The sequence below is a fragment of the Phalangium opilio genome, unplaced genomic scaffold (genome assembly GCF_054372755.1).
Source record: "Phalangium opilio isolate 3A_F unplaced genomic scaffold, DU_Popi_V2 ptg000017l_1, whole genome shotgun sequence".
Lineage (NCBI taxonomy): Eukaryota > Metazoa > Arthropoda > Arachnida > Opiliones > Phalangiidae > Phalangium > Phalangium opilio.
The window spans coordinates 5,357,747-5,385,208 of NW_028324151.1; the positions used below are offsets into that span (position 1 = coordinate 5,357,747).

Sequence of the window (27,462 nt, forward strand, 5' to 3'; positions counted from 1 at the left end):
TTAATTAAAAGGCCAAGTGTCAGACCAAAACAAACTTCATCTTTTGCCAAATCCAAACCAACCTTCACTGGATTGTTATCGGAAAGAAAGAATGTTTTTGATGGAGATGAATTTGACGTTTATTCCAGGGAGAAAGTTGACACGAGTAAAATTCATAAAGGAAAGTAAGTCGATTCTTATTTTATAAAATAGCAAACAAAAAATAATGCGTAATTTAAATTTCTTCACTTATTTTTTTAATTATTATTATTATTATTATTATTATTATTATTATTAAAACAAAATTCCTCACGCGCATTCTTTATCCATATTTGGGCTATTAAAAATTGGGACAATTCAAGAATTAATTGTGACAATTATTTCTTCAGATTTCCAAAATATTTAGAAAGGTAATAAATATTTATAATATTAACACCTTCCCTAATTGTCTAAATTAGTATTATTTAAATTTTTAAAAGTCACCGACCCAACTACGAGGTCGACAGTCGCGGTCAGGCTGGGAAATAGCACACTTCCTCTGGTCCAAAACCAGTTTATTAATTGCTTGGAATTGCTTGGACTAGTTTTTTAATTCTAGAAGTGGGGGTTACTGGTACTATTTTCCTTGTGGAAAAAACACGGGTACCGTACAGGATTTAGTTTAAAATTTAAATTATTTGGTTTAAAATCTGCATCTTGGTTGTTCGGATTGTGGGTTAGTTAATTCTCTAAACTAACAAGGGAGATGGTTTCGAGTACGCGTCGAGTCTTATACTTCTCATGATATCAGAAGTGAGATGAGACTAGAAGTAATGAGCTAACAAAGTTCTTCACTTGGCGAAAGTGAATATTCTTGACAACACACCAACGGTTGGCCCTCTGGTGGCGTTTCCAGAATTTCCACTCCAAAACGTGAGACGCTCGCGGTGGTAGACGGCCGAACTAGATTCAAGCACCTGCGTCCGTGTTCCGCCGCTTTAGGTTGAGGGGAAGGGGGTAAGAAATGTTTTTGGAACTCGACCAATTTGTTTCTCTCTAGTGTAGGCGCGATTGAAGTGGCATAAAATCCAATGCTAGAGCCCTTCACTTCTAGTATCATCTCACTTCTGATGATATTAAAGGGGCTGTCCAAACCGTGGGGCAAACGACACAGAACTTAGCTTTGCGGTTGGGTAAAAAAGAAGGGGGAGGGGAGGGTCGAACAGCCCCTTTAACTTCTGATATTTGTAATTGAGTTTCAGTTTAATATTAAATTGCTAATTAAAGAATTCCAAGTATTAATACTAGTGTTTATGACGATATTGAGTTAAAAAATAACTTTTCTAATTTCAAAGAAAAATACAAGCATCTGCTGCATTATGAGCTAATTCACGTCTTCTTCCCAGTGCCAAGCGGAGGGACGGGGTCGACGCCATTCAGTGATAAAAGACGGCTTCTCATATCACACGACGCGAGCAAGTTTCAACGAAGTTTACTTTTTGTTTTTATATCTATATACTTTCGTTTATACTTCATAAATGTACTATGGAATAAATAAATTGTTCGTCGATTTAATGAATCTCATTTTTATTCCTTTTCTTGTCAATTAAGTTACAGGCATATATAGAATTTTAAAATTGATTAATTAGATTAAAATGGATTGGGAATATGGATTAATTAGAGGTTCCCGGTAATCACTTTAGCACTGTTAAAGGCAGCGCGTCGAGGGGCTATTCACTAATGAAAATTTTCTTTTATTGGTGATTTTTATTCATGCTTTAAAAAAGGATAGGGATTCATTGGTGATTTAAAATGTATGGGGATTAATGGTTGCGTCGGCATTACGAGTAATAATCGAGGGGCTACTCACTAAAAACTCGCTAGCGATTTTGAACGGGATTGGGATTATGGGTAACTTAGGGGCTACGGGTTAATATTATTTTACTAGTTATGAACGGATGATTAAGCATTGACACATTTGCCACTAGGGGCGCTGTATACGTAGTTACGTATTTTCTGTCATCTAAAACATGATAAAATTCTGCTAGACATTCGTGTAAGCAATAGATAGTTCATAAATTGCCGCTAGGGGCGCTGTATACGTAGTTACGTATTTACTGACAACTAAATCATGATAAAATTCTGCTAGACATTCGTGTAAGCAATAGACAGTTCATAAATTGCCGCTAGGGGCGCTGTATACGTAGTTACGTATTTACTGACATCTAAAACATGATAAAATTCTGCTAGACATTCGTGTAAGCAATAGATAGTTCATAAATTGCCGCTAGGGGCGCTGTATACGTAGTTACGTATTTACTGACATCTAATACATGAAGAAATTTGCCGCTAGGGGCGCTGTCTATAATATTATATAGGCCTAACGGTGTGTTATTTGAATTAGCGCCCACGTCACACTTCGAAGCGCCCCCAACGACGGAATTTACTATAAAACTCGGACGCCACTTGTGCAGATTTCTTTTCTCTCTGCGCTCGCGACCAGTCAACATCGTTCCTTGATCAGCTCCTCGTAATCCTGATTTTCGATGGCAGTATTGGATGGAAAGCCACGTTTTACGCCGATGTTGGGACGTGACTCTAAGCTCTCCGCCATTGAATGTCCATTGGAACATTGAAACCAACAGGAAAGGTTAAGCCTAGTACGGTATGTGTGTTTAAGGCTTTTAATAATCCAAAGCCATCCAGCTAGCATTTTATTATTTCATTTAATCCTAGAGTTTAAATTATTTAGGTAGAGTTAATTGTTAGTTAATTATGTTTATTTATTGAAAATTAAGTACAATATGAAGAGATTTCCAGACACGAGGTCAGTTAGACAAGGCTTAATTTAGAACATCTTAAATCTAGTACTTCGGCTTATTTTAGGGGAAATTAAATTCCACATTTATGTAAATAATAAACCTCGACTGTTTGCAAATTAGGTCTCATTTAACGGCGCGTAACTAAAATAAGTCCCGAGTATAGATTTAACGGGGCGAGATTAAGTTGCACTAGGCTGGGCTAAACCTTTAAAGAAATTTATCCGGGCCTGGAACTAATCTCTAAGCTTTTACTTTATGCCGGCATTTTAATATAAGTTAATTTACGCGCAAAAGTTCAAAAATACCCTCGTTATTTTAAATATTTGAGATTTTAAAATTTCTTTATGGCGGTATTTAATTAAATACTTTAAATTAATTAGGGTTAATTGATAGTAAATTATTGTGAATTAGTGCAAATTAAGTCCTTTTAATAATCCTAAAATGAGCCGTGAACGCGAAGTTAAGGCTTGAGATTCTTAATTTTTTCTTATGGGAATATTTTACTTAGCTTTTTCATAAATTATTTTAATCTATGATTCTGTTTCCGTAAATCATAATTTTGCTAGGACCTTAAAGCAACCCTTAATTCTTGTTTGGAAAGGGTTAAATATTTAGTGCGATTCTTAAATTTTTCTAAAGGGAATATTTTCTTAAATTATTTTAATCTAAGGTATTCTTTTCGTTAATTATTATTTTGCTAGGACCTTCAAGTAGCCCTTTAATTCCGATTTGGTAATGGCTTAATATTTAGTGTGATTTTTATGGGAATATTTAACGAAATATTCCTTCAATAATTTACGGAAACATTACCAAAGTTTAAAATATTTTTTGTTAGGACCCCTTTAATTCTTACTAGGCAATGACTTAATATTTGTTATTAATATATTTTCATTTTTAGATTTGACTGATTTTCTTGGACATTCTGTTGCTGGTAATTCAGAGACGTTTCCTAGTAGATGATTTCAACCTTTGATAAACTCTGGAGTTCATCCGCTGTTAGAGACGCTCATTCCAGTTGACATCTTCCTTGGATTTGCGATACAAGATGTTTTCAACCTGATGTGGCCTTGCAACCATTCTCTACAATTACTGGCGATGAACATAACCGAATCTAGAAAAATTCAAATTTTTATTAGAATTATACTTGCAACTACTTAGTTTCTTTCTACGCGTTCAAACTTCAATTTACGGCACACTTTATATTATTTTTTGTTGAAAATTTTTTTAAACACCTGATTTTTTTACTTTATGTTTAATAAATTTTGCCTTAAACCACTTTTTTTGTTTTCTTGGAAATTATTTGATTAAGAGGGAAGGTTTGAATATTTTAGCTCTAAACAGATAGCCTATTTTTTGGGGACCCTCTTTTAGGCTTCTTTTAGCTTATATAAGAACCTTAAATGATAAGAACCTTAAATGATAAAAGGACCAATTTGTTTTTAAAATTAAAAAAAAACAAGCTTAATTGCTTAAAAAAGTAAAAAAAGCCTAAAAAGGACCTCAAAAATACTACCCTAAGTCCAGACCCTAAAAATTTCAAGCCATCCCTCATATCGAAAGTATTTCAAGAAAACAAATAACGTGAGGCAAGGTAAAAAGTTTTTATTGAGAAAAAAACAATTGAGGTGTTTACAAAAATTTTCAACAAAAAAATATTTAAAGCGTTCCATAAATTAAAATTTGACAGCGTAAAATTAAAAGGGGTAGGCTAGTTACCGATTAAATTTAAGAATAAAATTGAGTTAATTAGCGGAAAAACTTCACGGTCCAATCAGTTTTAAGGCCTCGTGTTTCGAAAATCCAAGAAAGATGTCATCTGGAATGAGGGTCCTTAACATCGGATTAACTTCCAAGTCTACTTGATAACGTCTCTGAATGACCAGCAACAGATTATCCAAGAAGATAATTCGTGTCTAAAAATTAAAATAAATTAATAACATATATTAAGGCTATGCCAAATTGGAAATAAGTGCTACTTTAAGCCTAACAAAATAATAATTTACCGAAATAATCCCATACATTTAAATAATTAGCGAAATTCTGGCGATATATTGCTAAGAAATTTTTTTAAAAATCTAAGCTAAATTTCTTAAGCCTTGTTCAAATGTCTTAACCTCGTGGTCGTGGTTTATTTAATTTTAAAATTATTATTTAATAGACTGAATTTACGTAAATAATAATAATTAACTGCCTGTTTCATTAAAACTACTGAGTTTATTAAAACAATAAGCTAATTATTATTAAAAGGCTTACATTTGCTGCGCATTGAGAAGTTTGTTCATTCCAACACGGCCTTGCTAAATTGACTCCAAAAGAACATTCAATGGCGGATAAGGGCTCTAGACTCTGGATTTATTCCTCGACGGCGAAAAGAAAAATGGCTGATCGTCGGCGAAGGGCCTGATTTCCAAGAGCAGCGCATCAAACGATCCTGACTCCACGATGCCAATCAAAGAAAGAAATTTCGGACGGTTGGTTACTCAAGAACAAAGGTCTCTCCCGCAAGATTACAGCCTCGTGGTGTTAAAAGCAGACGACACTAATTGGTATAAATCCAACCAAGGAGTAATACCGTTTTTCCGTTGGCGTATTCCATGGAGTAATTTTCTTGGAGCGAAAATAAAAGTTTCTTTAAAATTCCATAAAATTTGGCGTCTCCTGCAATATTGCTCCATACCTTCCATTGTCCTTTTCCATGGAGTAATTTTATTGAGCAAAAACGAAAGTTTCCGTAAAGTTCCATAAAATTTTTCTGTTTCCTGCAATATTACTCCATGGTGGCAGACTGCAAGAAACAGACAAATTTTATGGAATTTTAAGGAAACTTTCATTTTCGCTCCAAGAAAGTTACTCCATGGTATACGCCAACGGAAAAACGGTATTACTCCTTGGTTGGATTTATACCAATTAGTGTCGTCTGCTTTTAACACCACGAGGCTGTAATCTTGCGGGAGAGACCTTTGTTCTTGAGTAACCAACCGCCCGAAATTTCTTTCTTTGATTGGCATCGTGGAGTCAGGATCGTTTGATGCGCCGCTCTTGGAAATCAGGCCCTTCGCCGACGATCAGCCATTTTTCTTTTCGCCGTCGAGGAATAAATCCAGAGTCTAGAGCCCTTATCCGCCATTGAATGTTCTTTTGGAGTCAATTTAGCAAGGCCGTGTTGGAATGAACAAACTTCTCAATGCGCAGCAAATGTAAGCCTTTTAATAATAATTAGCTTATTGTTTTAATAAATTCAGTAGTTTTAATGAAACAGGCAGTTAATTATTATTATTTACGTAAATTCAGTCTATTAAATAATAATTTTAAAATTAAATAAACCACGACCACGAGGTTAAGACATTTGAACAAGGCTTAAGAAATTTAGCTTAGATTATTAAAAAAATTTCTTAGCAATATATCGCCAGAATTTCGCTAATTATTTAAATGTATGGGATTATTTCGGTAAATTATTATTTTGTTAGGCTTAAAGTAGCACTTATTTCCAATTTGGCATAGCCTTAATATATGTTATTAATTTATTTTAATTTTTAGACACGAATTATTTTCTTGGATAATCTGTTGCTGGTCATTCAGAGACGTTATCAAGTAGACTTGGAAGTTAATCCGATGTTAAGGACCCTCATTCCAGATGACATCTTTCTTGGATTTTCGAAACACGAGGCCTTAAAACTGATTGGACCGTGAAGTTTTTCCGCTAATTAACTCAATTTTATTCTTAAATTTAATCGGTAACTAGCCTACCCCTTTTAATTTTACGCTGTCAAATTTTAATTTATGGAACGCTTTAAATATTTTTTTGTTGAAAATTTTTGTAAACACCTCAATTGTTTTTTTCTCAATAAAAACTTTTTACCTTGCCTCACGTTATTTGTTTTCTTGAAATACTTTCGATATGAGGGATGGCTTGAATTTTTTAGGGTCTGGACTTAGGGTAGTATTTTTGAGGTCCTTTTTAGGCTTTTAAGCAATTAAGCTTGTTTTTTTTAATTTTTAAAACAAATTGGTCCTTTTATCATTTAAGCTTCTTATATGAGCTAAAGAAGCCTAAAAGAGGGTCCCCAAACAATAGGCTATCTGTTTAGCGCTAAAAAATTCAAACCTTCCCTCTTAATCAAATAATTTCCAAGAAAACAAAAAAAGTGGTTTAAGGCAAAATTTATTAAACATAAAGTAAAAAAATCAGGTGTTTAAAAAAATTTTCAACAAAAAATAATATAAAGTGTGCCGTAAATTGAAGTTTGAACGCGTAGAAAGAAACTAAGTATATGCAAGTATAATTCTAATAAAAATTTGAATTTTTCTAGATTCGGTTATGTTCATCGCCAGTAATTGTAGAGAATGGTTGCAAGGCCACATCAGGTTGAAAACATCTTGTATCGCAAATCCAAGGAAGATGTCAACTGGAATGAGCGTCTCTAACAGCGGATGAACTCCAGAGTTTATCAAAGGTTGAAATCATCTACTAGGAAACGTCTCTGAATTACCAGCAACAGAATGTCCAAGAAAATCAGTCAAATCTAAAAATGAAAATATATTAATAACAAATATTAAGTCATTGCCTAGTAAGAATTAAAGGGGTCCTAACAAAAAATATTTTAAACTTTGGTAATGTTTCCGTAAATTATTGAAGGAATATTTCGTTAAATATTCCCATAAAAATCACACTAAATATTAAGCCATTACCAAATCGGAATTAAAGGGCTACTTGAAGGTCCTAGCAAAATAATAATTAACGGAAAGAATACCTTAGATTAAAATAATTTAAGAAAATATTCCCTTTAGAAAAATTTAAGAATCGCACTAAATATTTAACCCTTTCCAAACCAGAATTAAGGGTTGCTTTAAGGTCCTAGCAAAATTATGATTTACGGAAACAGAATCATAGATTAAAATAATTTATGAAAAAGCTAAGTAAAATATTCCCATAAGAAAAAATTAAGAATCTCAAGCCTTAACTTCGCGTTCACGGCTCATTTTAGGATTATTTAAAGGACTTAATTTGCACTAATTCACAATAATTTACTATTAATTAACCCTAATTAATTTAAAGTATTTAATTAAATACCGCCATAAAGAAATTTTAAAATCTCAAATATTTAAAATAACGAGGGTATTTTTGAACTTTTGCGCGTAAATTAACTTATATTAAAATGCCGGCATAAAGTAAAAGCTAAGAGATTAGTTCCAGGCCCGGATAAATTTCTTTAAAGGTTTAGCCCAGCCTAGTGCAACTTAATCTCGCCCCGTTAAATCTATACTCGAGACTTATTTTAGTTACGCGCCGTTAAATGAGACCTAATTTGCAAACAGTCGAGGTTTATTATTTACATAAATGTGGAATTTAATTTCCCCTAAAATAAGCCGAAGTACTAGATTTAAGATGTTCTAAATTAAGCCTTGTCTAACTGACCTCGTGTCTGGAAATTTCTTCATATTGTACTTAATTTTCAATAAATAAACATAATTAACTAACATTTAACTCTACCTAAATAATTTAAACTCTGGGATTAAATGAAATAATAAAATGCTAGCTGGATGGCTTTGGATTATTAAAAGCCTTAAACACACATACCGTACTAGGCTTAACCTTTCCTGTTGGTTTCAATGTTCCAATGGACATTCAATGGCGGAGAGCTTAGAGTCACGTCCCAACATCGGCGTAAAACGTGGCTTTCCATCCAATACTGCCTTCGAAAATCAGGATTACGAGGAGCTGATCAAGGAACGATGTTGACTGGTCGCGAGCGCAGAGACAAAAGAAATCTGCACAAGTGGCGTCCGAGTTTTATAGTAAATTCCGTCGTTGGGGGCGCTTCGAAGTGTGACGTGGGCGCTAATTCAAATAAGAGAAAACACCGTTAGGCCTATATAATATTATAGACAGCGCCCCTAGCGGCAAATTTCTTCATGTATTAGATGTCAGTAAATACGTAACTACGTATACAGCGCCCCTAGCGGCAATTTATGAACTATCTATTGCTTACACGAATGTCCAGCAGAATTTTATCATGTTTTAGATGTCAGTAAATACGTAACTACGTATACAGCGCCCCTAGCGGCAATTTATGAACTATCTATTGCTTACACGAATGTCTAGCAGAATTTTATCATGTTTTAGATGTCAGTAAATACGTAACTACGTACACAGCGCCCCTAGCGGCAAATGTGTCAATGCTTAATCATCCGTTCATAACTAGTAAAATAATATTAACCCGTAGCCCCTAAGTTACCCATAATCCCAATCCCGTGTAAAATCGCTAGCGAGTTTTTAATGCAGACGCAACCAGTAATTCCCATACAATTTAAATCACCAATGAATCCCATTCCTTTTTTAAAGCATCAATAAAAATCACCAGTGAAAGAAAATTTTCATTAGTGAATAGCCCCTCGACCACTATTAAAATCATACATATGCCTTTAACTTTATGGACAAGAAAAGCAATAAGAATTGAGACTCATTAAATTGACGAACAATTATTTAATTTTATTTATTCCATTGTACACTTATAAAGTATAAACAAAAGTATATGGACGTAAAAACAAAAAGTACGCTTCGTTAAAACTTGCTCGCACCGCGTAATACTAAAAGCCCTCCTTTATTCCATTGCCGCTAGGGGCGCTGTATACGTAGTTACGCATTTACTGACATCTAAAACATGATAAAATTCTGCTACACGTTCGTGTAAGCGATATATAGTTCATAAATTGCCGCTAGGGGCGCTGTATACGTAGTTACGTATTTACTGACATCTAAAACATGATAAAATTCTGCTAGACATTCGTGTAACCAATAGATAGTTCATAAATTGCCGCTAGGGGCGCTGTATACGTAGTTACGTATTTAGTGACATCTAAACCATGATAAAATTCTGCTAGACATTCGTGTAAGCAATAGATAGTTCATAAATTACCGCTAGGGGCGCTGTATACGTAGTTACGTATTTACTGACATCTAAAACATGATAAAATTCTGCTGGACATTCGTGTAAGCAATAGATAGTTCATAAATTGCCGCTAGGGGCGCTGTATGCGTAGTTACGTATTTACTGACATCTAATTCATGAAGAAATTTGCCGCTAGGGGCGCCGTCTATAATATTATATAGGCCTAACGGTGTGTTCTCTTATTTGAATTAGCGCCCATGTCACACTTCGAAGCGCCCCCAACGACGGAATTTACTATAAAACTCGGACGCCACTTGTGCAGATTTCTTTTCTCCCTGCGCTCGCGACCAGTCAACATCGTTCCTTGATCAGCTCCTCGTAATCCTGACTTTCGAAGGCAGCATTGGATGGAAAGCCACGTTTTACGCCGATGTTGGGACGTGACTCTAAGCTCTCCGCCATTGAATGTCCATTGGAACATTGAAACCAACAGGAAAGGTTAAGCCTAGTACGGTATGTGTGTTTAAGGCTTTTAATAATCCAAAGCCTTCCAGCTAGCATTTTATTATTTCATTTAATCCTAGAGTTTATATTATTTAGGTTGAGTTAATTGTTAGTTAATTATGTTTATTTATTGAAAATTAAGTACAATATGAAGAAATTTCCAGACACGAGGTCAGTTAGACAAGGCTTAATTTAGAACATCTTAAATCTAGTACTTCGGCTTATTTTAGGGGAAATTAAATTCCACATTTATGTAAATAATAAACCTCGACTGTTTGCAAATTAGGTCTCATTTAACGGACGTGACTAAAATAAGTCTCGAGTATAGATTTAACGGGGCGAGATTAAGTTGCACTAGGCTGGGCTAAACCTTTAAAGAAATTTATCCGGGCCTGGAACTAATCTCTAAGCTTTTACTTTATGCCGGCATTTTAATATAAGTTAATTTACGCGCAAAAGTTCAAAAATACCCTCGTTATTTTAAATATTTGAGATTTTAAAATTTCTTTATGGAGGTATTTAATTAAATACTTTAAATTAATTAGGGTTAATTGATAGTAAATTATTGTGAATTAGTGCAAATTAAGTCCTTTTAATAATCCTAAAATGAGCCGTGAACGCGAAGTTAAGGCTTGAGATTCTTAATTTTTTCTTATGGGAATATTTTACTTAGCTTTTTCATAAATTATTTTAATCTATGATTCTGTTTCCGTAAATCATAATTTTGCTAGGACCTTAAAGCAACCCTTAATTCTGGTTTGGAAAGGGTTAAATATTTAGTGCGATTCTTAAATTTTTCTAAAGGGAATATTTTCTTAAATTATTTTAATCTAAGGTATTCTTTCCGTTAATTATTATTTTGCTAGGACCTTCAAGTAGCCCTTTAATTCCGATTTGGTAATGGCTTAATATTTAGTGTGATTTTTATGGGAATATTTAACGACATATTCCTTCAATAATTTACGGAAACATTACCAAAGTTTAAAATATTTTTTGTTAGGACCCCTTTAATTCTTACTAGGCAATGACTTAATATTTGTTATTAATATATTTTCATTTTTAGATTTGACTGATTTTCTTGGACATTCTGTTGCTGGTAATTCAGAGACGTTTCCTAGTAGATGATTTCAACCTTTGATAAACTCTGGAGTTCATCCGCTGTTAGAGACGCTCATTCCAGTTGACATCTTCCTTGGATTTGCGATACAAGATGTTTTCAACCTGATGTGGCCTTGCAACCATTCTCTACAATTACTGGCGATGAACATAACCGAATCTAGAAAAATTCAAATTTTTATTAGAGTTATACTTGCAACTACTTAGTTTCTTTCTACGCGTTCAAACTTCAATTTACGGCACACTTTATATTATTTTTTGTTGAAAATTTTTGTAAACACCTGATTTTTTTACTTTATGTTTAATAAATTTTGCCTTAAACCACTTTTTTTGTTTTCTTGGAAATTATTTGATTAAGAGGGAAGGTTTGAATTTTTTAGCTCTAAACAGATAGGCTTAAATGATAAAGGACCAATTTGTTTTAAAAATTAAAAAAAACAAGCTTAATTGCTTAAAAAAGCCTATAAAGCCTATAAAGGACCTCAAAAATACTACCCTATAAAGGACCTCATAAATACTACCCTATAAAGGACCTCAAAAATACTACCCTATAAAGGACCTCAAAAATACTACCCCAAGTCCAGACCCTAAAAATTTCAAGCCATCCCTCATATCGAAAGTATTTCAAGAAAACAAATAACGTGAGGCAAGGTAAAAAGTTTTTATTGAGAAAAAAACAATTGAGGTGTTTACAAAAATTTTCAACAAAAAATATTTAAAGCGTTCCATAAATTAAAATTTGACAGCGTAAAATTAAAAGGGGTAGGCTAGTTACCGATTAAATTTAAGAATAAAATTGAGTTAATTAGCGGAAAAACTTCACGGTCCAATCAGTTTTAAGGCCTCGTGTTTCGAAAATCCAAGAAAGATGTCATCTGGAATGAGGGTCCTTAACATCGGATGAACTTCCAAGTCTACTTGATAACGTCTCTGAATGACCAGCAACAGATTATCCAAGAAAATAATTCGCGTCTAAAAATTAAAATAAATTAATAACATATATTAAGGCTATGCCAAATTGGAAATAAGTGCTACTTTAAGCCTAACAAAATAATAATTTACCGAAATAATCCCATACATTTAAATAATTAGCGAAATTCTGGCGATATATTGCTAAGAAATTTTTTTAAAAATCTAAGCTAAATTTCTTAAGCCTTGTTCAAATGTCTTAACCTCGTGGTCGTGGTTTATTTAATTTTAAAATTATTATTTAATAGACTGAATTTACGTAAATAATAATAATTAACTGCCTGTTTCATTAAAACTACTGAGTTTATTAAAACAATAAGCTAATTATTATTAAAGGGCTTACATTTGCTGCGCATTGAGAAGTTTGTTTATTCCAACACGGCCTTGCTAAATTGACTCCAAAAGAACATTCAATGGCGGATAAGGGCTCTAGACTCTGGATTTATTCCTCGACGGCGAAAAGAAAAATGGCTGATCGTCGGCGAAGGGCCTGATTTCCAAGAGCAGCGCATCAAACGATCCTGACTCCACGATGTCAATCAAAGAAAGAAATTTCGGACGGTTGGTTACTCAAGAACAAAGGTCTCTCCCGCAAGATTACAGCCTCGTGGTGTTAAAAGCAGACGACACTAATTGGTATAAATCCAACCAAGGAGTAATACCGTTTTTCCGTTGGCGTATTCCATGGAGTAATTTTCTTGGAGCGAAAATAAAAGTTTCCTTAAAATTCCATAAAATTTGGCGTCTCCTGCAATATTGCTCCATACCTTCCATTGTCCTTTTCCATGGAGTAATTTTATTGAGCAAAAACGAAAGTTTCCGTAAAGTTCCATAAAATTTTTCTGTTTCCTGCAATATTACTCCATGGTGGCAGACTGCAAGAAACAGACAAATTTTATGGAATTTTAAGGAAACTTTCATTTTCGCTCCAAGAAAGTTACTCCATGGAATACGCCAACGGAAAAACGGTATTACTCCTTGGTTGGATTTATACCAATTAGTGTCGTCTGCTTTTAACACCACGAGGCTGTAATCTTGCGGGAGAGACCTTTGTTCTTGAGTAACCAACCGTCCGAAATTTCTTTCTTTGATTGGCATCGTGGAGTCAGGATCGTTTGATGCGCCGCTCTTGGAAATCAGGCCCTTCGCCGACGATCAGCCATTTTTCTTTTCGCCGTCGAGGAATAAATCCAGAGTCTAGAGCCCTTATCCGCCATTGAATGTTCTTTTGGAGTCAATTTAGCAAGGCCGTGTTGGAATGAACAAACTTCTCAATGCGCAGCAAATGTAAGCCTTTTAATAATAATTAGCTTATTGTTTTAATAAATTCAGTAGTTTTAATGAAACAGGCAGTTAATTATTATTATTTACGTAAATTCAGTCTATTAAATAATAATTTTAAAATTAAATAAACCACGACCACGAGGTTGAGACATTTGAACAAGGCTTAAGAAATTTAGCTTAGATTATTAAAAAAATTTCTTAGCAATATATCGCCAGAATTTCGCTAATTATTTAAATGTATGGGATTATTTCGGTAAATTATTATTTTGTTAGGCTTAAAGTAGCACTTATTTCCAATTTGGCATAGCCTTAATATATGTTATTAATTTATTTTAATTTTTAGACACGAATTATTTTCTTGGATAATCTGTTGCTGGTCATTCAGAGACGTTATCAAGTAGACTTGGAAGTTCATCCGATGTTAAGGACCCTCATTCCAGATGACATCTTTCTTGGATTTTCGAAACACGAGGCCTTAAAACTGATTGGACCGTGAAGTTTTTCCGCTAATTAACTCAATTTTATTCTTAAATTTAATCGGTAACTAGCCTACCCCTTTTAATTTTACGCTGTCAAATTTTAATTTATGGAACGCTTTAAATATTTTTTGTTGAAAATTTTTGTAAACACCTCAATTGTTTTTTCTCAATAAAAACTTTTTACCTTGCCTCACGTTATTTGTTTTCTTGAAATACTTTCGATATGAGGGATGGCTTGAAATTTTTAGGGTCTGGACTTAGGGTAGTATTTTTGAGGTCCTTTTTAGGCTTTTTTTACTTTTTTAAGCAATTAAGCTTGTTTTTTTTTAATTTTTAAAACAAATTGGTCCTTTTATCATTTAAGCTTCTTATATAAGCTAAAGAAGCCTAAAAGAGGGTCCCCAAAAAATAGGCTATCTGTTTAGAGCTAAAAAATTCAAACCTTCCCTCTTAATCAAATAATTTCCAAGAAAACAAAAAAAGTGGTTTAAGGCAAAATTTATTAAACATAAAGTAAAAAAATCAGGTGTTTACAAAAATTTTCAACAAAAAATAATATAAAGTGTGCCGTAAATTGAAGTTTGAACGCGTAGAAAGAAACTAAGTATATGCAAGTATAATTCTAATAAAAATTTGAATTTTTCTAGATTCGGTTATGTTCATCGCCAGTAATTGTAGAGAATGGTTGCAAGGCCACATCAGGTTGAAAACATCTTGTATCGCAAATCCAAGGAAGATGTCAACTGGAATGAGCGTCTCTAACAGCGGATGAACTCCAGAGTTTATCAAAGGTTGAAATCATCTACTAGGAAACGTCTCTGAATTACCAGCAACAGAATGTCCAAGAAAATCAGTCAAATCTAAAAATGAAAATATATTAATAACAAATATTAAGTCATTGCCTAGTAAGAATTAAAGGGGTCCTAACCAAAAATATTTTAAACTTTGGTAATGTTTCCGTAAATTATTGAAGGAATATTTCGTTAAATATTCCCATAAAAATCACACTAAATATTAAGCCATTACCAAATCGGAATTAAAGGGCTACTTGAAGGTCCTAGCAAAATAATAATTAACGGAAAGAATACCTTAGATTAAATAATTTAAGAAAATATTCCCTTTAGAAAAATTTAAGAATCGCACTAAATATTTAACCCTTTCCAAACCAGAATTAAGGGTTGCTTTAAGGTCCTAGCAAAATTATGATTTACGGAAACAGAATCATAGATTAAAATAATTTATGAAAAAGCTAAGTAAAATATTCCCATAAGAAAAAATTAAGAATCTCAAGCCTTAACTTCGCGTTCACGGCTCATTTTAGGATTATTAAAAGGACTTAATTTGCACTAATTCACAATAATTTACTATCAATTAACCCTAATTAAAAGTATTTAATTAAATACCGCCATAAAGAAATTTTAAAATCTCAAATATTTAAAATAACGAGGGTATTTTTGAATTTTTGCGCGTAAATTAACTTATATTAAAATGCTGGCATAAAGTAAAAGCTTAGAGATTAGTTCCAGGCCCGGATAAATTTCTTTAAAGGTTTAGCCCAGCCTAGTGCAACTTCTCGCCCCGTTAAATCTATACTCGAGACTTATTTTAGTTACGCGCCGTTAAATGAGACCTAATTTGCAAACAGTCGAGGTTTATTATTTACATAAATGTGGAATTTAATTTCCCCTAAAATAAGCCGAAGTACTAGATTTAAGATGTTCTAAATTAAGCCTTGTCTAACTGACCTCGTGTCTGGAAATTTCTTCATATTGTACTTAATTTTCAATAAATAAACATAATTAACTAACAATTAACTCTACCTAAATAATTTAAACTCTAGGATTAAATGAAATAATAAAATGCTAGCTGGATGGCTTTGGATTATTAAAAGCCTTAAACACACATACCGTACTAGGCTTAACCTTTCCTGTTGGTTTCAATGTTCCAATGGACATTCAATGGCGGAGAGCTTAGTGTCACGTCCCAACATCGGCGTAAAACGTGGCTTTCCATCCAATACTGCCTTCGAAAGTCAGGATTACGAGGAGCTGATCAAGGAACGATGTTCACTGGTCGCGAGCGCAGAGAGAAAAGAAATCTGCACAAGTGGCGTCCGAGTTTTATAGTAAATTCCGTCGTTGGGGGCGCTTCGAAGTGTGACGTGGCGCTAATTCAAATAAGAGAACACACCGTTAGGCCTATATAATATTATAGACAGCGCCCCTAGCGGCAAATTTCTTCATGTATTAGATGTCAGTAAATACGTAACTACGTATACAGCGCCCCTAGCGGCAATTTATGAACTATCTATTGCTTACACGAATGTCTAGCAGAATTTTATCATGTTTTAGATGTCAGTAAATACGTAACTACGTATACAGCGCCCCTAGCGGCAATTTATGAACTATCTATTGCTTACACGAATGTCTAGCAGAATTTTATCATGTTTTAGATGTCAGTAAATACGTAACTACGTATACAGCGCCCCTAGCGGCAATTTATGAACTATCTATTGCTTACACGAATGTCCAGCAGAATTTTATCATGTTTTAGATGTCAGTAAATACGTAACTACGTATACAGCGCCCCTAGCGGCAATTTATGAACTATCTATTGCTTACACGAATGTCTAGCAGAATTTTATCATGTTTTAGATGTCAGTAAATACGTAACTACGTATACAGCGCCCCTAGCGGCAATTTATGAACTATCTATCGCTTACACGAACGTGTAGCAGAATTTTATCTTGTTTTAGATGTCAGTAAATGCGTAACTACGTATACAGCGCCCCTAGCGGCAATGGAATAAAGGAGGGCTTTTAGTATTACGCGGTGCGAGCAAGTTTTAACGAAGCGTACTTTTTGTTTCGACGCGCTGCCTTTAACAGTGCTAAAGTGATTACCGGGAACCTCTAATTAATCCATATTCCCAATCCATTTTAATCTAATTAATCCATATTCCCAATCCATTTTAATCTAATTAATCCATATTCCCAATCCATTTTAATCTAATTAATCCATATTCCCAATCCATTTTAATCTAATTAATCCATATTCCCAATCCATTTTAATCTAATTAATCCATATTCCCAATCCATTTTAATCTAATTAATCAATTTTAAAATTCTATATATGCCTGTAACTTAATTGACAAGAAAAGGAATAAAAATGAGATTCATTAAATCGACGAACAATTTATTTATTCCATAGTACATTTATGAAGTATAAACGAAAGTATATAGATATAAAAACAAAAAGTAAACTTCGTTGAAACTTGCTCGCGTCGTGTGATATGAGAAGCCGTCTTTTATCACTGAATGGCGTCGACCCCGTCCCTCCGCTTGGCACTGGGAAGAAGACGTGAATTGGCTCATAATGCAGCAGATGCTTGTATTTTTCTTTGAAATTAGAAAAGTTCATTTTTAACTCATTATCGTCATAAACACTAGTATTAATACTTGGAATGCTTTAATTAGCAATTTAATATGTTGTAACAGTGTATATATAGAATATACAAAAACGAGTTTTGCTTCGCAGTCCTTAAAAAACTGCATTTATACACAATCCGTGACACTTTTTCAAACCCACAAAGGGCCAGAAAGTAGAAATTATCATACGTATTGCAGTTTGAAATTAAGTTTAATCGATATGGGAAATTGGGATTTAATCGCGTAGTTCAAACATTCGTTATGATTAGAAATTTTACAACAAAAACGGCTATAAATGCGGAGTTTCGAGATAATTGAGCTTAAATTTTCACGTACGAAATTGTATAGAATATGTTCTCATAAAAACTTATCCATGTCAAGTAATTAAGGCGAACAAATAAAAAATGAGCTTTTAGCATTTTAATTTTTCAGGGTGGAACAGAACACTTATTTAGTACAGACAAAGGCAGGGAGTTGAGCGCAATATAATAATAGTAATAAATTTCGTTTCGTTGGACGTTTATGAATTCCACCATTACGATAAAAATTTATTATTTTTATTAAAAAAAAATAAAAATACTGTTATTTGCAAAATTCCCGTTAAACTTGTCTCTAACACGAAGGCCTAAATCATCAACTTCTTATGGGGTTTTACGGTCAACTAACAATATTTCCAAATATATACTCCACGGGGATTCCACGGTATTCGAAAGGAAGGCGCGCGCGCAGAGTCACCTTTGAAGACAGGGCGCCGGCGCGGTGGGGTTTCCCAGATGTGAGACTAGCTAAACTTCAAGGATGCCGCTTTAACAGTGCAGATACTACATACCAACGGGTTGGGAACCACCTTCAGGAGGGTTTTCCCCAAGAATGTAGTATTCCCCAGACAGATTGGAGAATGCGGAAAAATGGTACCGGAAACAGACGCCAAAGAAGCCGCCTATTTTGGGAATGCGGAAAGATTAACACTTCCTATTTAGCTCCATCCACAATTATATCATGACTAACTTATAATTTAAGAATGTAGTATTCCCCAGACAGATTGGAGAATGCGGAAAAATGGTACCGGAAACAGACGCCAAAGAAGCCGCCTATTTTGGGAATGCGGAAAGATTAACACTTCCTATTTAGCTCCATCCACAATTATATCATGACTAACTTATAATTTAACGCCCAGACCGAAGCGCTTTACCTAGGAAGTTGAAATTTCGCAGGGACGTTATTCTTAACTAGTAAATGACCATTAAGAAATATTTTTGCAATCCGCCGCCATCTTGAAAAATGGAGGCCATCCCTATCCTAGTCGCTATTTACGTTCACTTATTAAGTATATGATTGTAACTAACCTTTAGCCCAATAGACGCGCGACAATTCTGACCAGAGATTTTAGAAACGCCGCATTTATACCCGTTTTTGTTGAAAAATGTCTAATTATAACAATCGTTTCAACTACGCGATTAAAACCAAATTAAAAAAAATTACTGGATTTTCTCAATAAGCTGTCGTTCGAGATAGGGAGTTGCCAATCCTGTAGAGTGAAAACAAATTTCCGCACGCGCATTCTTTACCCATGCCATAAGCATGAATCCTCATTGGCATAATAGATCCACAAACCAAATGGGAGCGCAGTAGTACTTTTCGTACTTCATGAAACATGATACAGTATTAAAACGTAAAAAATTATCTTCATTGAACAGTACTCTTCAAATTCTCTTTCGTTACCCTGGTGTCCTCTGACGTAAACACGACAGACGTGTCGAATTACTTAACGCCCTATTTTAGATTGTTTCTTCCATTCGAATGGCGACCATTCCACGGGTTCGAGAACCCATTCTTGAGATCGTCCACCGTTACATTTTTGTAGAGTTAAGCCATCCGGGGTTTGTTTACTTGGTAAATCCAGACCCAAATTAGTAGACTGGTGACGAAGTGTTTTTTTCTACATTGCATATTATATTCAGTTCACAAATCCTTTATAAAAACTTACACAAAATGATTTACTTACCCATGGATCGTATTTCCAGTTTTGTCTCTTGATTTCAATGCAAGCCAACATGACAACATTCGTATCTACCTTTTCCTCCGGAGAATCTAAGCAAACTGACTCGTCGGACATTATTTTACCCTCTCTGGTGTAAACGAAGCACTTTATTTCCTAAACAAAATAATTTACTACCATTTTTTTAATATACTACGTCAGGGTAAGGATAAACATACCTGTTGCGGGTAAACTTCAATGACGCATTCCTTAACAGGTACTTTGCCCACTGTTTGCTTGACACCCGTCTTACTCAAGGGCCGATTGATACATTTTAAATTTTCTTCGTTTCGAATCTACTAGGCATAGTTTTTAAAACCGTATTTTTAAATTTTTACCAAATAACTTCCGAAAATCAAACCGTGTGGGCCTTACCTTTCCGAAAAATCGGCTTTCTGTTGGTAGAAAATGCTCCGGCCAGACATTGTCCAAATACCATTTAAAATTTTGGCACTTTAACCTTTCTCGTAGTTTCAAACGATTAGTAACATTTAAATTGGGACGCACTTTCGCCGCTTCTATATTTGCGTAATAAATAAAATTGAGTTTTAAAATTAAAAGTGCACATACTCACCTTAAAGGATTGTTCTTACTTACCATAGTTCAAAGTGTAAAAGAAATCTTTGTAGTCATCCATCCAAACTTCGGCAACTCGGCCCAAGTTGGAATAGAGAATAGACCCAATTCCACCGTGTCCAGGAAACTTATAGGGCGAGGAACGTCGAAAAACATGGCCAACGTGAGAACAAGGAACTACCTCCACTGACCCTCCACACTGCCATATCTGTTATGATGACATACAGCAAGTTCACGTTTTACTGGTTACAATAAGTCCCGAGTAAGTCACTTACCCTGAAAGACATTTCTAAATTTTCTCCACCCCAAATATCCATTCCTTCGTCATATGTCCCCATCTCTTCAAAGTACTTCCTATCGATGGCAAAAAGACCTCCAGCCATGAGGGGAGACCTAGTAACATAATCGTAGATTAATATCCAAACTAGAGTGGTAATGAGAGGGGAGGAGCTACAGGGACGTCACGTCAACATTGGTATAGTCTAAATTGTATGGCCTGCATGAGCTGACGACTTCCAATATGGTCGCCAAAAACCGAGGTAAGAGATAGGAGGGTGTGACGTCATGTGGTAGCAGACTATTAAGCATTATATTTACTTGAACGGTATAGTGTGACGTCGTCCTTCCGTCTTCTTAACTCCTTTTCGCCAATAGGAAACCAACGGAAATGAAGTTCCCAATTGAAGGCACCCCAGTGAAGTTCGAAACTCTTAATGTAGGCGAAGGTTTCATCATGTATGATGTCAATGACTGGACAAACAACGCGCGTCCTAATTGGAGAATGCCGCTTCATTATGTATAGCAGTTGCAACAGAAATCCTTTCCTTGTTACGTCCTTTGGTTGACCGATCCTTAGCTTTATAGGGGGCACGTTACAATACATAGTTCCTTTTTACCTCTGTAGATATGACCCCACTTCTTTCATACCCCCCCCCCCGTCCCGGGGAAGGGGGTCCGGGACTTTGACGCGCGCCCAGATTACTCTGTTCTCCATTCCTGCTTCTAAAATTACATGATTAAAAAATTTAGCTTTATTGTGGTTAGTAAATATAAATAAAAGGACTTGTTCACTAGTGCAATCATCCATTTATTTATCTCTTATAATTATATACCAGCAAAAAAAACTTATTTACACTTTCAATTTAATAAAGTTTTAAACAATCCAGCTCGATATTTTTATAATAGTCAATTTTGGAATTATTATTTTTTTTATTCTCGCGACATCTTTGTATAAAGTCTAACTTCGAAATTAAGTTGACCAAATATAACAACGATACATCAGTCTTTTTCTTCCCCAATGTATATATTTTCAAATGATAAATTTAATTTAATTACGGTTCATAATGTTTTAAATCACAGCGTACAGCGTTTGTTTTTTTATTTACTTCTCGCGTTTTACGTTTTGTCTATATTTTTTATTTCAGTTTGGGTATTATTATTATTATTTTTTTTTTTTACAAACGTAAATGATTTTTCATTTTTACAAGTATTTTCATTTACCGTAATTACAATTCATATTTCATTAAGTTGAATATTTGCATAGCCAAACAAACTGTTTTCAAATCGCCCGTCGATTCTAATTTATTACGAAATCAATTAATGTCGATGCCTTTTATCAGTTCCTTACCGATATCGGAAGTATTGGCAGATTTCTCCTGAAATTTTACAGTTTAACATAGATTGTGTAATTTTTTTGGTCTAGGCTAATTGTCTACCATAGATTAAACCATCCATATTAAAGGAGAAATTTACACGAAAAGGAAAAAATAAAGCCTAAATTGCAGAGATAACATTTTAATCTAATAGAGAGCTTTCAGTTGGAGGAGGAGCTGAGTCTCGTGACATAATTTACGCTGCCATATTGGTGGGTTTAAAGCAGGAATGAAGCTGAGACCATCCAATATGGCTACCAGAACAGTGGTAAGACTTGGGAGGGTGTGACGTACTACTATCCCATCTGAAAGCTCTCTAAACTTAGATTTCGAAGTACAATGCATTTCAGAGAGTTTGAACTTCACTTCTAAGGTAATTTGGTATCGAGTGTAAATTCCTCTCCACAGTGCAGTGTTGTCAGGCCCTCGGCGAGGGAAAATAAGTACTAGTTGAAACTGAATTGCTAGCCTTTCTCTCAGCAGTCTACCTGCTTCATCAACGGTCTGGCAACACTGGGGGACGGCAAAACCTCCTTTACTGAAAACTGTTACAATAAATGTGGCTTAATCAATGGCTACTTAGTCAATTAGAGCCTAGTCCAACAAATCTCTAATAATTAATTGTGTATTTGAATCCTAATATTTTAAATTTAATTTTCAGCAGCCGATATTTGAGCCAGTAGCTTTGTTTTCGAATAGATACTTTAGATAAGTTTCAAATTATTTACTTGTAATTTATATATTTTCGAATATAAAGTTTCGGTATATGGCAGTGAGTACACTTTGACTGCTATTTGCGCTGAATTTTAATTTTGAATAACCGAAATTGTAATTTTTTTAAATTTAAAAATCACACGCTGTAGACACGCACGCAATGGATATACACACAACTACTTAGAATCATTGCTGCTACACATCTCCCATGTTAATTTCTATGCGGGTTTTGTGGGCCGGGCTTGAGAACTTACTATCCGTCACGCCTCATAATTCTATCGTCTTTCTAACTGTGATTTGATTGGTTAGACATCGAGTTTCAACGCGCATTGAAAAAATTCGTCATACATAATGAGTAGTCCATTGCTATTGCCACAAAATCCGCCTAGATATGTTGAGAAAATGGTTACACAATGATTCCAATTAACTGTATGTATTCCTGGTCTTATTAGTAACATTAATTTCAAATAAATAAATTTTAGTTTGCGTGACGTATCTGCTTTAAAGCGTGTCATGAAACAAATTTACCCAATATTACTTAAATCTAACCCTTTTTCCTTAAATCACCGATTCGTAAGGTCCAATACACATCGTTATCAGGTACATTCAGTGATTTAGTGTTAAATTTCATTATTTTTTTACCAGTATCATTTTCTTTGATATGTCCAATGTTTTCTATCTTATTATTTATTTACCAGGGAATATTTAAACTAATTTCAAACTTTTCATCAGATTACCAATATTAATTAATCGCACACGTGGTTCCTTATTCTCATTTAATGTGATTGAAATTTTATATAACGATGAATTAATTCATGATTTTGGGATCGAAACAGGGTATTATTTCTAAACATTTTTCGTCGACCGTGTGATGCTAAGTTTTGAAGGAATTTTGGGTTGGTCAAATTTGCGTGCTGTTTTTTTCTCTAAATCCTAATTTATTTTTCAAATACACGAATCAGTGTCGAAATATAGCCTTTTTTGGTTAAGGTTGTAGATTGTCTTTGAAATTGAATATGTACAAAGATATATTAATTAAACGTGTTGTTAAACGCGTCGTCTGCTTTCACTCAGTTTTCGAATTTTAGAAATTGTTAATTTTGGTTGGTTTTTTTTGGGTGCTTTATACCGTATTTTCATTTAATTTCTTTCGCAAACTTCATTATATTTGGAGGGCCATTGTAAACGGGACGAAATTTTGATGCATTTGTTTAATTTTTATCATAGTAATATTTTAAGTTAATTCTTAAATTAATAAAATTTAATTAACAAGCATATTTTAATGAAAATATTATGAGCTTCTTAATTTTTTTCCAACAGCCTAATATAATAGACAGTTTAAGAAAACCGAAGAACGAGTATGAAAACGTCTAGCACACTTGACCTATCTTTCAAGTTTGAGGCGAGAACGAATCACAACTCATCCACGAGGGCGGAGCTAAAAATAGCTTTTGCTAAGCTTAGCGGGCCCTCGACCGCTCGACTATGGGAGAGCCATCTAGTGGCATTTGTTTAAACCGCAACCGAAACTCGTTTTAAGTCGTTCAAGTTCTTGTGAACTCTCTATTGAGCGCCGAAATGGTTGACATACACGTTTAAAGGTTAGTTTCTGAAACTCTCTATTAGCATTGTGTTATTTCCTCATTCGCTGACCCGCAGTTTAAGAGAAAAATTAATTTCAAATCTCAATAGCGTAAGTTAAACATAAAATGTGGCATAGAGGGCACTGTCTCAATAAATAGTTTAGAAATTTTTGAAAATCAATAAAAACCCATTGATCTTAATTCAACAATAATTAATGCTTTCAAAGCAACTGTTGTAAAGGATTTGGGCTAGGTAATAATGTTCAGAGAATTATGAAGGTGACACGTTAAATCGTCGCAAAAGAGAGCGGGTCAATAAAAGAGATATGATAATACAAGCCCGTCCCGCATCAATAAGTATCATCGCTGCACAATAAATATTCACCTCCATAATTTCCTGGTTAACGATGCTTACTTTTAAAGTTTCGTATCGTATAATAAACTGAATCATTTAGTTTAAGTACTTAAAAACACTAATCTGAATTAAAATAGTACTAGCTACTAAAAACAGATGCTGCCACATATGCCACAAATTTCATTCAAAGTTACGCAAATGGGTTGGGTATTTTACACACGTCTCTATGTAATTTTAGTACGTGAAAGACCATTTTGTCTAATAATAACGAAAAATAAACCTATGATTTGTTTAAATATAACATCACAGTGCCTCGAAAATACGCTTAACAATTTATGAAAGACAAGAATATTTCTTAGTTTCGCGTTATATTTCTCTTTTCTCGTCGTAAACTGTATATTTCAGATGCCCTAATTTTTCAGTCTCGCCATTAAGTAATCTATAAGAGATGCTAAAAGTTATCACGAAGAAAGATGAGTTACCATCCGTTATAGCAATATTTGAAAATTGGTAGTCTCATCATTCGATTCTGAATTTGTCACGGTTTTCCCACACTCCTGTCTCTACATTTAATTAGAAAATCAAATCGGGATTTAAACGTGTTTGAGCTTTCGTTAAAGCTTAATTACGGATGGTAAAGTCATTTTCCTCCATTAACTTTAGCAACCCACGTGAATTTCATTCCCGCCAAAAATTAAAGGGAGTATAAACGCTCTTATTTATGCTAGAATGGCGCTAATTATCTACAGAAAGAAGTTACCTGAAGGAAATACCAGTCTATTTGTTTTTTTGGAAAGGCTTATACTCCCTTTAACGTTACTTTTTGGAATGTAATCAATTATATTAAAAAAGTCAATTAGAAAAACAACTTAATAAATAAAGGATTAAATATCGTCCTAAGCGAAAACGCGTTATAATTTATATTTAACTGTTTATATCCTAAAGTTCGGTGGAAAGATTTCTTTTATACACAGAAGAAGTTGGTGAGGGGTCCAATATGTCGATCATATGATCGTCACTGCCCAGTAGGTCTCGGGAGGAAGAGTCCGACAAGAGGCCGGATCGCGATTGATTGGGCGCGCAAGAAGAGGACACCCCGACCAGGTCGCAGCTTCCGGGATACTCTTGGCTGCTCGTCCATGTCTTTTTATTAAATACAGAATCCATGTCTTTGGGCGGTGTGGCGGTAGAAAACGAAGTCCTTAAGACGCTGTCGTCCGAGACACTCTCACTATCCTCGCGATTACCGGACATTTGACCGATGATAAAGCGTACCTTGTCCTCGTTCGAGGAACTGGAGGAATAGCCGGAATTGGGCGGCGGGGACCCGGAGTCAGTCACCTTCCCAACCAACTCGTTGAGTAGGTAGACGTCCGTTTGCGTCGCGCACGAATTTTTCCCGCTCGGGTTCGCGGAAGCCGCGGCGTTACCACCGACGTTGGTTCTGTGGCCGCCCGAAAGACTACCGAGATCGCTGGTGTTGATACCGAACGGTTGCGAAGACGATCTTCTAGGTAAGGATAGTCCTTCGAGACTCTGGAGAAACTCGCAAGATTGCGTACTTTGGGGCGGAATACTGTCGCTTCCTTGATTGCTGCACAGCTGTTTCAGGAGAGTCAACGTCGTCCGGACTTCTTGGCTCAACGTGGCAACGTCGCGAGTCAGGGACGACATTTGATTATCCAAACGTTCCATGCTGCACCGAGTTATCTCCAGTTCGTCCCGGATTTCGAAGACTTCCCACGAACGCCCTAGGTACGAGTGAGCATTCAAACTTCGAAAAATAAAGGGGTTCCCAGCCCTTACGAGTGCTCGACTAAAACTTATCAACTGGCTCGAAAACTATCAAATGGCAATAAAAACCTAAATAACTTAAGCAATCCCTACGAAACCCACCTAGGTTAGGATGAGTGGCTGCAGAGCGAAGAGGCTTGTCGTACTTAAAAGAAGGCTTAGGAGGTGCGGCGGTTGATGGCCTGCGCGCATTGTGCGGGTGAGCTTCGAAATGGCGATTTTTCGTTTCCCAGGTTTCCTCACTTCAATCAAGGCAAATGGTACATTAATTTCTACAATAAAACGTAGCAGAAGAAACACTCTAGGTCTTACTTGCTGTGAAACTTCATTTGCGACTTATTGGCGGCGGCCGAAGGTGAGAGTGGCGAGAGAGGAGCCGTGCCATCGCTGTCATTATTTTCGTCGTCCTCAGAAATCGAAGGCAACGTTAAAGACAACAACCCGTTCGTCTCCTCAGCCTAAATGATGAAAGTTGAATATATTTAGTAATCTAAAAGATTCGGTAAAACAATTCTGGAAATTTATTTTGACCAGCCTGCTACGAAGCTACTTCTAAAACGTGCGGTACACGCGAACGAAGGAAGCTATCGTAGGCGTAATAGGCGGAGAGAGAGAAGGGAGACAGAGTATAGAATTATTAATAGAGATCATGCGTACGCCATTCATAAACGAATTAATTTTGACCTCATTCTCGTATCCTTCACGAAGGTTATAGGTCAGATCGTGAATTATCTCGTTGCAGAAAGTCTCAGCGAACTCGGCGTACAACTTGAGAACTTCCATCAGACCGGGAATGTATATGCATTTCAAATCGCAATAGGTTAACGCTTTAACGTCGCTAGAAGATTTCTGAACGCTATTCTCTTGATTCATCGTGATGTCGCAGCCCACCAGGTCGCCTTTCCCTGTAACGTGATAAGAAACCAATGAAGGGACTGTTCAAACCGTGGGTAAAACAGGAGAGGGAACCAGCCAGCCCCTTTAAAGGGGAATTAAACCTTGGTGAGTACGGACCTAATATAGCGACGACCATGCTGTTTTGAAGAACTTCCATGGATCCGTTGCAGACTAAATGAATATAGGCCAAGGCGTCGCCTCGGTGTATCAAATACTCGCCGGGTGCGCAGAAGTTACTTCTGATATGTCGGGATAAAAGCTTCAAACAGCCTTGAGGAGCTGTTTCGAAAATGGGCAAAGACAAGATCTCCTTGTGCAAGTGCATGGAGACATCGCCTCTTAGCTCGTCGGGAAACTCGCGTAGAATCTAAGTGAAAGTAGAAACGAGAGAGAGAAAAAGAAAG

At 35.3% G+C, this 27,462-nt stretch overlaps 2 protein-coding genes and 5 long non-coding RNA genes across 12 annotated transcripts in view; 3 read left to right on the top strand and 4 right to left on the bottom strand.

The window, feature by feature from the left end:
* Positions 1–2,722: 2,722 nt before the first annotated feature.
* Positions 2,723–5,375, bottom strand: LOC149702675 (uncharacterized). Its single transcript, XR_016381804.1, has 3 exons — positions 5,034–5,375; positions 4,497–4,693; positions 2,723–3,891 (listed from the first exon to the last, which is right to left on the bottom strand). It is a non-coding gene; the product is annotated as an uncharacterized LOC149702675 (long non-coding RNA).
* A 419-nt stretch (positions 5,376–5,794) lies between these two features.
* On the top strand, positions 5,795–7,770 carry LOC149702676 (uncharacterized). The gene is made up of 3 exons (XR_016381665.1): positions 5,795–5,977; positions 6,318–6,514; positions 7,091–7,770. It is a non-coding gene; the product is annotated as an uncharacterized LOC149702676 (long non-coding RNA).
* A 2,715-nt stretch (positions 7,771–10,485) lies between these two features.
* LOC149702677 (uncharacterized) lies at positions 10,486–12,812 on the bottom strand. The gene is made up of 3 exons (XR_016381666.1): positions 12,603–12,812; positions 12,066–12,262; positions 10,486–11,450 (listed from the first exon to the last, which is right to left on the bottom strand). It is a non-coding gene; the product is annotated as an uncharacterized LOC149702677 (long non-coding RNA).
* Positions 12,813–13,155: 343 nt separating this feature from the next.
* On the top strand, positions 13,156–15,392 carry LOC149702678 (uncharacterized). The gene is made up of 3 exons (XR_016381667.1): positions 13,156–13,546; positions 13,887–14,083; positions 14,670–15,392. It is a non-coding gene; the product is annotated as an uncharacterized LOC149702678 (long non-coding RNA).
* A 1,908-nt stretch (positions 15,393–17,300) lies between these two features.
* LOC149702679 (putative N-acetylgalactosaminyltransferase 6) lies at positions 17,301–20,590 on the bottom strand. 4 transcript variants are annotated; one of them, XR_016381808.1, is made up of 7 exons: positions 20,339–20,590; positions 20,085–20,271; positions 19,863–20,005; positions 19,667–19,783; positions 19,455–19,604; positions 18,932–19,388; positions 17,301–17,419 (listed from the first exon to the last, which is right to left on the bottom strand). XR_016381808.1 is itself a non-coding variant. In XM_089866575.1 (7 exons), the coding sequence occupies exons 1-6, from the start codon at positions 20,444–20,446 to the stop codon at positions 19,215–19,217; spliced, it is 879 nt and encodes a 292-aa protein (XP_089722701.1). In that variant the 5' UTR covers positions 20,447–20,590; the 3' UTR covers positions 17,436–19,092; positions 19,172–19,214. The 4 variants fall into 4 exon arrangements, 3 of the variants coding, with proteins under 3 accessions (XP_089722701.1, XP_089722700.1, XP_089722702.1); XM_089866575.1 differs by lacking the exon at positions 17,301–17,419 and having other exon boundaries at positions 17,436–19,092; positions 19,172–19,388; XM_089866574.1 differs by lacking the exon at positions 17,301–17,419 and having other exon boundaries at positions 17,436–19,388.
* Positions 20,490–21,149, top strand: LOC149702680 (uncharacterized). Its single transcript, XR_016381814.1, has 2 exons — positions 20,490–20,602; positions 20,674–21,149. It is a non-coding gene; the product is annotated as an uncharacterized LOC149702680 (long non-coding RNA).
* Positions 21,131–27,462, bottom strand: part of LOC149702681 (voltage-gated delayed rectifier potassium channel KCNH8-like) — a 99,302-nt gene continuing 92,970 nt past the window's right edge. Inside the window, exons 11-15 of one of the 3 annotated variants that reach the window (XM_089866530.1) lie at positions 27,176–27,425; positions 26,846–27,066; positions 26,474–26,619; positions 26,264–26,403; positions 21,131–26,118 (exon numbers count right to left, since the gene is read on the bottom strand). In XM_089866530.1, coding sequence (XP_089722656.1) covers positions 25,307–26,118; positions 26,264–26,403; positions 26,474–26,619; positions 26,846–27,066; positions 27,176–27,425 — 1,569 coding nt within the window. In that variant the 3' untranslated portion in view covers positions 21,131–25,306. Of the gene's footprint in view, positions 26,119–26,263; positions 26,404–26,473; positions 26,620–26,818; positions 27,067–27,175; positions 27,426–27,462 lie in introns of all 3 variants that reach the window. The other 2 variants (XM_089866529.1, XM_089866528.1) reach the window with 2 other exon arrangements.